Source organism: Haliotis rubra, unplaced genomic scaffold (genome assembly GCF_003918875.1).
Source record: "Haliotis rubra isolate DU_JTF1 unplaced genomic scaffold, ASM391887v1 Scf487, whole genome shotgun sequence".
NCBI classification, from domain to species: domain Eukaryota; kingdom Metazoa; phylum Mollusca; class Gastropoda; order Lepetellida; family Haliotidae; genus Haliotis; species Haliotis rubra.
This window is the reverse complement of record NW_025767176.1, coordinates 555,325-568,335: the sequence shown is the minus strand read 5'-3', so window position 1 is coordinate 568,335 and position 13,011 is coordinate 555,325. Positions and strand designations below refer to the sequence as shown.

The 13,011-nt window shown below is 41.1% G+C and overlaps 1 protein-coding gene across 2 annotated transcripts in view; it reads left to right on the top strand.

The window, feature by feature from the left end:
• The window catches only part of LOC124291238 (allatotropin-like), a 61,323-nt gene extending 54,482 nt beyond the window's left edge, over positions 1-6,841 (top strand). For both annotated transcript variants that reach the window (XM_046728180.1, XM_046728181.1), the window contains 2 exons: positions 2,763-2,854; positions 6,254-6,841. In XM_046728180.1, coding sequence (XP_046584136.1) covers positions 2,763-2,854; positions 6,254-6,303 — 142 coding nt within the window. In that variant the 3' untranslated portion in view covers positions 6,304-6,841. The remainder of the gene's footprint in view (positions 1-2,762; positions 2,855-6,253) is intronic.
• The last annotated feature ends 6,170 nt before the right edge of the window (positions 6,842-13,011 follow it).

Here is a 13,011-nt window from a genome sequence, read left to right as displayed (position 1 = left end):
CGATCCCGTTAGTCTCTCTTACGACAAGCATAGGTTGCCTATTGGGAAGAGCATATCTGCAAGAGACATTTACTTTTCAGTCTAATTACAGAATCATTAAATCATGTGTGTCAATTACCTGATATGACAAAAAAAGCCCTGAAACGTATTTGTAATGACAAATTGTTATCCATAATACTCCTTGTAATGAATACGTCCAATTGTTAACGTGTATAGAGATTCAAAGATTTTTCTTTATCAGTTCGTGGCATATTAAGGAAGACATTATAATCTCTAGAAAGTATATAATGATTTGGAAAAACCTTCCTCTGTTCTCACTAACATTTGAAAAGAAATATGTAATGCTAGCTCTTACATTATTTTGTCTTCAAAAAGCTAATATCCGGGAATGTAATTGAATATTATCATCTCTCCATAAAGGTTATGCTAAGTGAAAGTAGATATCAACGTTTTGCTTTATTTCTTTGAAATTTCATATGATGACGATAACACTACTGAAAGTACTTCACGTTAACTGATAAAAGTGTTTATCTTCTTCATTCTCATGCTGACATTTTATCTAATGTATCTACCTAATCAGATTCAGTATGTACAGTAAATGAAAACCTCTTTCATATCAATGTTTGAATACTAGTGACTCCCACTCATGCAGAGTGACGAAATATTTCGTCACAAATCTACAGGCTAGAACAAGAGGGAGGACTTCAACTTAATGTCGCGTATTATCCCAGCATATTACCCTAATGTCTTCATTTCAAAGCTCTTGGAGGATCAATCGAGCTTGCTCCTTGTGTAAAAGATTCCAAGGCGTGCCGTCACAAAAGTTGTTTGATCATGGTTACAACGTTGAAGACTTTAGTAAATCCGAAAAACAATTATTATTAACAGGTACGGAGCATGTCCAAATTGGAAGCACCAGTCATAAAAACTAATGTTCTATGCCATTCCGTACAGATATTGGAAGATATAATGAGTCAAAAAAGAAACTTCACAAAATGTAATTTGAAAAATAATGAATAATTTTTCTCTGATGATACATCTATGTATCCGAAATGGGATCCCTATCTTTCGACTCTAGAAAAACGTTAGCAAAACCCACTCAAACCCATCCATTCGTCGTGCAAATGACGTTAGTGCCAAATCAGGTTTTGCACGTGCAGTCGATCACGTGATCTTCGCATCGAAGTTTTCTTCATATGCACGTGTTTGCATTGGCCTCAAGAATTGAAAAAACACTTTTAAACCACAGTTCTAACGGTACTTGCAATGCCACGATTGTCAAATGTGCAACGTGAACGTGCCGTTGGCATGTTGCAAGCGGGAAGATCAGTTATTGACGTCGCAAGAGCAATGGGATTCGACGTCCATATCGTGGGCCAATATTGACGCCGTTTCATCAACGTCAACGTCTGCTGTGGGCCCAACGTCACCTCCGATCGACCCAGAGAGACTGGAATCGAGTCGTCTTTAGCGATGAATTCGCGGACGGTAGGCAGAGAGTCTGGAGACGACGTCGTGAACGGTATGCCCAATGTTGTGTACAGGAAGTCGACAGATTCGGGGGCGGAAGTTGCATGGTGTGGGTTGCTTTCTGTGGGAACAAACGTTCCCGACTTCTGGTCATCCGTGGAAACCTCACAGCTGCTGCTTACCGCGACCAGGTGCTCACCCCTGAACTCGTTCCTTTCATGGCGGCTCATGGCCCAGGTCTACAGTTCCAGCATGATAATGCTCGGCCGCATACCGCGATGTTGACACGAAATTTCCTTCAAAACGCTGGAATCATCGTCATGGACTGGCCATCGAGGTCCCCTGACCTTAATCCAATAGAGCACGTTTGGGATGCACTTGGGAGAAGGCTTCGTGTTCTTAGGAACCAACCTCAGAATTTGCAGGAACTTGGCGCTGCCTTGCAAGAGCAATGGCGCAGAATCCCCAACCACGTGTTCACAAGAATCAGGCAGTCGATGAGGAGACGGTGTTTGGCAGTGGTGAATGCGCGGGGCGGCCATACACGATATTGAACTGAGAAATTTCGCATTTTTATTCTTGTGACTTGACATTCTGTATACCCATGTTTTGGAACGGCGGGGTAGCCTAATGGAACTGATTATGGCAGTGTCAGTGTATCGAGTACATCACACAGATCTCAGCAATGAAATAATAGCAATTTAACCATCTTACCATCTCTTGTTCTTTTATAGTGCCCTGCAGAAAGAATGTGAAGTTTCTTTTTTGACTCAGTATATTTCAAAATTTGAAACAAAATGACCAGTTTGTCCTGTACCATTTGTTCCAGTGTTTGTTCATATGAACAATGCACTGGTCCATGCATGTATGTTTCAAGAGTGCCCCACGTACAGTTGGTCAGGATACGTTCTCCACGTGAAAACCTGGAATAATTGCTATTCGAATAATTGTATAGGTACACGGTTAAGACAAAATTTGTACCATACATTTGACTGTATTTAACACAATGATGACAACAAAGGAATTTCCAAGTATATTATATGTGTTACATTTATAATGCAGAGAATCAATGGACGTCAACTATTGTATTATGAGGAACACAACGTTGTTGAGTATAGGCTTGCTCCTTCATCAGTTGTGCACCTAGAGAAGAATTAAGCATGTATAACAAATTTGGGACATGACAGGCTACTTTGGAATCGCCTTTCAGTTTATTGTGTCGAGGGTTCATTGTATTTGTGTCACCGCATAGTATGGACTTGTATAGTAATGTGTTTATTGTTCTCTTTCAGACATTTGTTGTCGGTAGAAGATTTGGCAAACCTGGTCGCGAACAACCCAACATTAGCAGAAGCCTTGATACGCAAATTCGTTGATGTCGATGGTGAGTTGTCTTACTCTTTGAACTTAGAGGGAATAAGAAGTAAAGCCAGTTTGAGCAATATTTCAATGATATGAGGGATTGTGGTATCAAGATGAGCGAAAACCCAGAAGAAGCACATGAGTTGGGTGGTTGGTAACTACTTTGTGGAGCAAGAGTTGGGTGGTAGGTTGCAACTTGGTGGTAGTTGGGTGGTAGGTAACCATTTTGTGGAGCAGGAGTTACGTGGTAAGTAACTACTTTGTGGATCAAGAATTACGTGGTAGGTAGCTACTTTGTGGAGCGGAGTTACATGGAAATTAACTACTTTGTGGAGCAGGAGTTGGGTGGTAGGTAACTACTTTGTGGAGCAGAAGTTGGGTGGTAGGTAACTACTTTGTGGAGCAGGAGTTGGGTGGAAGGTAACTACTTTGTGAAGCAGAAGTTGGGTGGTAGGTAACTACTTTGTGAAGCAGAAGTTGGGTGGTAGGTTACTACTTTGTGGAGGAGGAGTTGGGTGGTAGGTAACTACTTTGTGGAGGAGGAGTTGGGTGGTAGGTAACTACTTTGTGGAGCAGGAGTTGGGTGGTAGGTAACTACTTTGTGAAACAGAAGTTGGGTGGTAGGTTACTACTTTATGAAGCAGAAGTTGGGTGGTAGGTAGTACTACTTTGTGGAGCAGGAGTTGGGTGGTTGGTAACTACTTTGTGGAGCAAGAGTTTGGTAGGATAGCAGCTTGGTGGTAGTTGGGTGGTAGGTAACCACTTTGGTGAGCAGGAGTTGGGTGGTAGGTAACTACTTTGTGGAGCAGGAGTTGGGTGGTGGGTAGCTACTTTGTGGAGCAGGAGTTACATGGAAAATAACTACTTTGTGGCGCAGAAGTTGGGTGGTAGGTAACTACTTTGTGGAGCAGGAGTTACGTGGTAGGTAACTACTTTGTGGAGCAGAAGTTGGGTGGTAGGTAACTACTTTGTGGAGCAGGAGTTGGGTGGTAGGTAACTACTTTGTGAAGCAGAAGTTGGGTGGTAGGTAACTACTTTGTGGAGCAGGAGTTGGGTGGTAGGTAACTACTTTGTGGAGCAGGAGTTGGGTGGTAGGTAACTACTTTGTGGAGCAGGAGTTGGGTGGTAGGTAACTACTTTGTGAAGCAGAAGTTGGGTGGTAGGTAACTACTTTGTGGAAGCAGAAGTTGGGTGGTAGGTTACTACTTTGTGGAGCAGGAGTTGGGTGGTAGGTAACTACTTTGTGGAGCAGGAGTTGGGTGGTAGGTAACTACTTTGTGAAACAGAAGTTGGGTGGTAGGTTACTACTTTGTGAAGCAGAAGTTGGGTGGTAGGTAATTATGTTGTCGAACAGGAGTTGGCTGGTTGGTAACTACTTTGTGGAGCAAGAGTTGGGTGATAGGTTGCAACTTGGTGGTAGTTGGGTGGTAGGTAACCATTTTGGTGAGCAGGAGTTACGTGGTAAGTAACTACTTTGTGGATCAAGAATTACGTGGTGGGTAGCTACTTTGTGGAGCGGAGTTACATGGAAAATAACTACTTTGTGGCGCAGAAGTTGGAGGGTAGGTAACTACTTTGTGGAGCAGGAGTTACGTGGTAGGTAACTACTTTGTTGAGCAGAAGTTGGGTGGTAGGTAACTACTTTGTGGAGCTGGAGTTGGGTGGTAGGTAACTACTTTGTGGAGCAGGAGTTACGTGGTAGTTAACTACTTTGTGGAGCAGAAGTTGGGTGGTAGGTAACTACTTTGTGGAGCTGGAGTTGGGTGGTAGATAACACTTTGTGGAGCAGGAGTTGGGTGGTAGGTAACTACTTTGTGGAGCAGAAGTTGGGTGGTAGGTAACTACTTTGTGGAGCTGGAGTTGGGTGGTAGGTAACTACTTTGTGAAGCAGAAGTTGGGTGGTAGTTAACTACTTTGTGAAACAGAAGTTGGGTGGTAGGTAACTACTTTGTGGAGCTGGAGTTGGGTGGTAGGTAACTACTTTGTGAAGCAGAAGTTGGGTGGTAGTTAACTACTTTGTGGAGCAGGAGTTGGGTGGTAGGTAACTACTTTGTGAAGCAGAAGTTGGGTGGTAGTTAACTACTTTGTGGAGCAGGAGTTGGGTGGAAGGTAACTACTTTGTGAAACAGAAGTTGGGTGGTAGGTTACTACTTTGTGAAGCAGAAGTTGGGTGGTAGGTTACTACTTTGTGGAGGAGGACTTGGGTGGTAGGTAACTACTTTGTGGAGCAGGAGTTACGTGGTAGGTAGCTACTTTGTGGAGCAGAAGTTGGGTGGTAGGTAACTACTTTGTGGAGCTGGAGTTGGGTGGTAGGTAACTACTTTGTGAAACAGAAGTTGGGTGGTAGGTTACTACTTTGTGGAGCAGAAGTTGGGTGGTAGGTAATTATTTTGTCGAACAGGAGTTGGGTGGTTGGTAACTACTTTGTGGAGCAAGAGTTGGGTGGTAGGTTGCAACTTGGTGGTAGTTGGGTGGTAGGTAACCATTTTGATGAGCAGGAGTTACGTGGTAAGTAACTACTTTGAACTACTTTGTGGAGCAGGAGTTGGAGGTAGGTAACTACTTTGTGGAGCAGGAGTTGGGTGGTAGGTAACTACTTTGTGGAGCAGGAGTTGGGTGGTAGGTAACTACTTTGTGGAGCAGGAGTTGGGTGGTAGGTAACTACTTTGTGGAGCAGGAGTTGGGTGGTAGGTAACTACTTTGTGGAGCAGAAGTTGGGTGGTAGGTAACTACTTTGTGGAGCAGGAGTTGGGTGGTAGGTAACTACTTTGTGGAGCAGGAGTTGGGTGGTAGGTAACTACTTTGTGGAGCAGGAGTTGGGTGGTAGGTAACTACTTTGTGGAGCAGGAGTTGGGTGGTAGGTAATTATTTTGTCGAACAGGAGTTGGGTGGTAGGTAACCACTTTGTGGAGCAGGAGTTACGTGGTAGGTAATTATTTTGTGGAGCAGGAGCTGGGCCGTGAGTAACCACTTTGTGGCGCAGATGTTCTGTGGAATTTAGTACCGACGAGGCACAGGTGTTAAGTGGAAGGAAAATCCAACGTAGTGCAGGTGGTAGGTGGAGGAACTGCCCCAGTAGTGCAGGTGGTAGTTGGGAGGACATACTTACAACACCATCTGATAGCCCATAAGGACTCATTTTGGAGGGGTGGTCTTGTATCGGCTGTGGTTGTCATGAACGCAGGATATTTCCATGGTCATCCTGTTAATGACTTTTCCCTGAATATACACGTATGGTCAAGGAACAATGTATAATGTACATAAGAACATTGAGATATAATAGGAGATATCTTCTTTCTGAAAAAGGTACAATATTTTCTAATGGTATTTATATGGATGTATCATAACTTTGACACCACAAATGATAGCTACATTTTATGTACCGATTGGCTAACATTTCCACTTTATTTCTTTTCCGTAGATGATGGTTTTGTTGGCAACAACGAACTGTTCGAGAGATCCAATGAATAAAAGAGATTTCTCTCCTTGGAGATCATGTGACAAAAATCTATTTTTGGAAGAGCAAGTCTCCGAAAAGTGAAATAAATCTTCAAATGAATGACGTCATCGACAGTGAGTGTTCTCTCAAGAGCAATCAAGAGCTGGGAGTGTTTACGATGCTGGACATTTCATGGACTAAGAATTTGGATAAATCTATATATCAGATAGTACATAATATTTTCATATTCATTCCAATGATCATGGATATTTCGACAAATGTCACCCAGCGGCTGCCTATACCATTTGTGTGTGTGCCGTTAGTACAGCAACAGTTCTCGAGTAGTGTCTACATCTGAACTTGAATCAAATGAGAATTAAGTAATTCAGAAGGCAACAACATGACCCCTGTGAAGAAAATAGCTGGAAACCAAATTTTGCAACAAATGTGTCGTAGATCAAAAACTAGAAAACTGATTTTGACAACTTTGTAATTTTTGACAGAAATACACTAAACAGACACATGTCCACTGGGAGAGCGAATAAAGTGAATGGATGACGAATCTTGAAATGTGTCCCATGTCTATTCATGTTTTCATCATTGAGAAAGGACATTTATCACGCTTGGGTTCAACTATCTGCAATTGTAAATAAACATAGTGTTTCACATAACAAAGTAGAGAGTCTTAATGTTTACTTCGTCCTACAATGGTTAAGAACAAAAGAAGTATTGATGATTGATATCCTACAAGATGATACATGCCAGAACGTACAGCATGTAACTCATTGATGAAATTATGTTCATATTTCCAGTAATAATTTGTTCACATAAAACATCATTTTATGCATAGTGTATAGTGTTCTCGATGGTCGATATGCTTGTGAGATATTTCTACATTGAAGCTGTTGTAGTAGCACGTGCCAAGACCATTCAGTTTGAAGTAAGCCTTAACCTACTTGAGTATCTGCAAACGGAAACAAGCTTTGAGATCAAACGGATATTGCGTTGATGATAATTACGATTTATGCATTTCTGTACAAATATTATCTCGTATGGCCCGCCCTTCTCTGGTGCTTTAGATGACTTGAGGTCCAATGTGCAGCTACTGTAATAATATACTTCTGTGATCATCAGCATCTTGTCTTGTAGAACAATAAAAGCTTATTGTCTACTTACAAGCTTAAAGTGTGTTCTTCACCAATGAAACTCTCGCTAAAACGCCACGACTTAAGCGCTAAAACTGTCGACGAGGTCATTTTCTTCATAATCATAAAAACAACTGCGATTATATGAAAGGCACGTCAGCTCATGTTGTTACTACAAATATCGAATGTTTACGTTACATTACATGTTAGGATGTCGTGTGATTCCAAAAGGCATTTGTTAATATCAGCTTAGCCCGAAGAATTGAGCGTGTAGAAGTCGGTTCTACTGTTAATATTTTGTCTGAGAATTTGCTGTTCCACATTCCATTTTATGCAAACTAAATTAAATATGTCTTTGACAGAAAATGTAAAATGTCAACCCAAGAGGATAAACGAGTCTCGATTATTCGACGAAACAGATTCTAATGGGCTTAAAATTCAAAAGAGCGACGGAAACTGTACAAATGAATCACTGAAACGGATTGCTGGCATCAGGAGAAAAGGGTTAAGCATGTCCTGTCCAGCTGGACGCAACCATCATTCACAGAACTAGCATTAAAATGTTTGCGTTTGACACCGCACAGCCATATTCCTGCCATGCGACTGCAGCAGGCCACAAACCAGACAATCAGGTGATTGTCATTATCACATGGTACAACAACGATGCCATTGGTGACGGCTTGGGTCCTTTGTGTTTAGGAAGTAGGATGCATTTAGATTTAGTTTGACCAGTATTGAAGAGTATATGCGACTGAGGAGATGTTTGCTTGGAACAGTAACGTATGTGCATGCAATCAATATAGACAATGGGCCGAGAATTGATTTAATCATGCACCGGTGATTCGTAAGTCATTGTTCGTTTTGAATTCAACATTTTTTGTAAAGTCAAATCATGCCACACAAATAATTACCTCTGCCTGGAACAGCCAACACCACACGCTGTGGAGATATTGACTCGTGGAAAATAAGTTCTTCCTTCCTTTCCCAGCAAAATATAAATACCCACCACCTACGTATTTAAGGCCTCCAAAGCAGAAGCAGACAAATGGACATAATTCCTTGAGAGCGGGCTTTCAGATGCATTAATGTATGTACTGTTATGTATGTACATGTAGCATTTTAAATTCCTCACGAGATTAATTTGCTCACGCCGAATACAAAAAATAACGGCATTTATTGGAAATTTGCTCAATTTATACGAGACCAGTCATGATTGCCACCCACACTGGAATTTGCTGTTACTACTCGAGTGATAGGTTTGTATTGTCCATTTAAACAAAATAGGATCGGGAAGGAAAGAACAGTTCCTTTAGGGTATACATATTACCTGGAAGAAAAACAAAGTACAAATATTATGGAGGCATTAAATTCAACGAACTGCATTCACAAATCACTGAATACAAGGTGTTCGATACAATGGTGAGCATGTCTATATTTACCAATATACCGTCCGTGCTTTATTCAGGTCACGAATGGACAAGCCTTTGCATTTGTTTATGACGGATGCAACCAGTTGGGTAGGATATGCTCACTGGTATCTTCACCACTGGATAGTGATCAATAATAACACGCTTATGATATAGTCGAAATTGTACAAACTCCTACGCTTTTAGCAAACATTTAGTCTGGATGCGGAAAGGGTTTTCTCGCCTCTACTTCATTGCTACAAATAACAGCGGTCATTATCCAAACTGGTTTGAGTATTGTTCCGTCCAGTGCTGTCCTTCAGGAATTGGGGCGGTGGGGTAGCCTAGTGGTTAAAGCGTTGGTTCGTCACGGCGAGGACCCGGGTTCGAATCCCCACATGGGTACAATGTGTGAAGCCCATTTCTGGTGTCCCCCGCCGTGATGTTGCTGGAATATTGCTAAAAGCGGCGTAAAACCAAACTCAGTCAGTCAGTCAGTCCTTCAGGAATTAACCGACTACCTACCGATTAATGCCTTGGTCTTGCACCCGATTGAAAAACTACCCCATGGTATAATTGTTCATTTCACCGACCCAGTCACATAATATCCGCCACAATTTTGCCTTTCATAACCTTGGGGATTTTTGTCAATAGATATTTCATAATGTTCATTCTTTGGAGTTGATCTTTTAAATCTACTATTGCGGCTGATAATTTTTCAATCCTATCCCCTATGGAGGTCAGATGGTCGGAGTAATCTCTCAAATAATATATCAAATATTGATTTCATGTTTACTTGAAATGTTCCTTCCAACAACTGTAAGAGGGTAGTCCCAATGATTCCCAAGACAATGTAATGTGTTTAAATCACGATCGATAACGTTCTAAGAAATAAATCATCTTCAAGGACAAATGTACAGATACACAGAGAGAGCAATAACTGGTTTTATCACCGAGGAATAGGTTCTTTTATGGAACGTGTAATAAGTAAACTTTAGGAAATGGTGCATACCACCCTTACATGGACCTAATGTAATTCTTCAGAGCTAAAGACTATCGATTTTGCCTTTGATCTTTGGTAATCGTGGAGAGTAACAGCCGCAACTGCTGTGTGGATCGATAAAGACGAGGATGGGCGATGATACGCTTGATAACTTGGTATCATCTTCTTCATCTTCATGATAAAGGGAGGCGGTATCAGGCTCCAGGAATAGAGGTCGTACTTACGACTTCTTCTCACGCTGCTGACACAGGGCAACCTTCTCAGAAGTTGTGATTGAGAAGAAACAGATGCTGGTTTATACAGAAAAGCGTCAAGCGTTTGCTGCACACTAAATGTGACTGGAATGTAATGTTATGTTGTTATTGTCAAAGTATTGGCATTAGAGAAGTGATTCTGAAAAATGGTTGGACAACTACGGAACGCATGTCAAAGATAATGTCATTAAAACTGATAATTTCGTACTTAACGCACATTGCCTAACACGTGAAACAGATACAAACAAGCATAGGGCAGTGTGCAAGAATAATACATACTGAACAAAACTGACATAATATTTCGAGAGAAGTAAATCATTACACAGCCGTGGGGTCCTACCGCAAGTGATGGCAGCGGTGTATCTGTTCATTCAAAGCGCCATTTCATTTTAGTTTTTATGCTCTGGTTCCACCTGCATCATAACCAGGTACATTTTATCAAGATAAAGTAAAGATCCCGTTACTGGAGCCATGACATGAATTTTCATCTGATTCTTAAAACATCATAAACATTTATACTTTTAGTGGTACTTGGAGACGCATAGTTCAATTACCCGTTGTAAAGTAGTTATATTCTCCAGCCTCCAGTTGCTCCAGCGGGTTTAGCTATTTTTGTCCAGAGTGAACCGTTATGAGGGCGTTTGGATAAATGTCTTGTTATGACCCTAACTGCAGAGTTAAAGAACACGCCGAATATACAGTTTCACGTTAACAAGAGACCAGATTGTCCTCCAGCATTATTAAAGAACGAACTAACGAGACCAACACACAATATCGCCCAATATCGAACAAAATGGAGACTCTTTCTCAATTGTCGTATCAAAGGATTTTTCACCCAAATCAACATGTAAGACACTCACAAGATCATAAAAGTTTACGCAATATAATACCTGTATATACACTATTGATTTTTCACTCGTGGAATTTCTTATCCAAATATCGTATCAAACGATTTTTCACGCAAATCAACATGTAAGACATTATAGCATTTAGAACAATAAAATACTTGTGTAAACACAAGAGGTTTTTCACATGTTGACATTAATGTTTATAACCAAATAACAGACATTCAGGTTTCACACGGAAGTCAGATGAAGGCTAAACCACTCAACGCGAGCGACACGATGGTAGTGGTTGAGAATGTAAATTCAGTAACAGGTTGTTACTCAGACAGAGCAAATGATACACGTGTCTGCTCCACGACAATGTCACCCAGCTCGCATTTTTCTAACGGACAGCAAAATATATCACTCCAAGCTAACACTGATTCATTGTGTGCATCAGACATCCACCATGATTAACTCGTCCAAAGGTCATTTTTATATGGCTGCTGCTTTATGAATAAATGCGTTGTGTGATTTGCATTTTAGTGCGATTAAGTATGGAGATCTTCGTTGTGAAACACTGCTTACGTTTTGTAAAAGCCAGTTCCACAATGAAATCATAGCTCCAACACTGACTTACGATCATCGTAGCGTTATGATTACTTGATGGAACAGATCCGTGATCTTGCTGAAGGCGATGCCATATGATACAGGCATGTTTACCATTTCAGTCCTAGTGTCACATAAAGAAACATATTTTTGATGCAATTTCACCTAAAACGGGCCTCCTCAGGCAAAACATGACATATATATGTGCATTAATCTTCATATGCGTACTGGCTTTAATGAGTCTTTTCAAGCCATATCAAATTAGCGGCAGGTTTATGTTTCAGGACATTGACTTCATAGAACAGAAACCAAGGTAGCATGGGAGAATATCATAGCTCTAATTACTCTCTAGTTGATGTACATATTTCTTTGTTTGTAAATGTAACTTTACAGCAACCAGTCGGAAAATGCACAGTGTACTATCCAAGTTGAGGCATTGAATATGCTTTGAGGGCAAGGAGCCGACGGTTTCGCCAATAGGACACCCAACCACGTACTCATCATGTACATGTATCCACAATCTAAAACCTAATATAAATGGTCAACTTGTTACGGACTCTCTGGCTCTGCAGTATGATCATTCCTGTAAATGTCCTCCTAACTCCCGCCACTCACACACTTTTTGGAACAACCGATGGCGGTGTATGTGGAGAATTTGGCGTATGGATATTCGAGTGTGGGCCAACACAATCACGTGAGTGATATTATGAGCACCGATTTAGCCGTCATAGTATATGTACAATTATATGTACACCCAAGCCACCGCGCTCCATATCCATCAACGTACAACCACGGAAGAAGGAAAAATGAAACTTCCACAGTATATTATAGCAACAAGCGTCATTTTGACTTGCGCTGTGTCATACTCTGTAATTTCCTATGTATTCATGCTAATGTATGAATCAAAGTATATTCTCACATGTACCTTATTGTTATTTTGCAACAGTTATTCTTAATTCATTTCAAACCAGTCGTACCTCAGAGTCAACCAACGTATCCAACAGAATCTTTCACCCGTCTTACAAAGAATCAGATAATGCTTCACACCCTGCGTTTTACATCATCGTCCCCCTGAGCTACCATCTGAGAGCAAAAAGAACACTTTCGTACGCTCGTAAACAACGGATTATGCTGATTTTTCTTGTTTCATTTACAATTTCCATTCATTTGCAATACGTCTCTGCATATATCAATATTTGAATCCAAACCAGAAAGTAGCTTACAGTTAATAGCTCAAGGAACCATAATTAGATAGTCAGTTCACTTGCCTTTCGGTGATAAACAGGAAAGATAAATGAATGATTTAACCAAAACCAGTCGATACTGCAGAAACAGTCTGCATCTCTCTGGCTAAAGGAGGATGTCTTACTTGCTCACTAAACCAAGATCTGGTTCTGGTGGAGACCTAATTCGATATCACTGATTCTCAGGAATGCAGCCCCAGTATCGCCTTCAACAGTAATAGGTGGCCAGAGGTGCTTTTAGTATGTTTTGTGTTC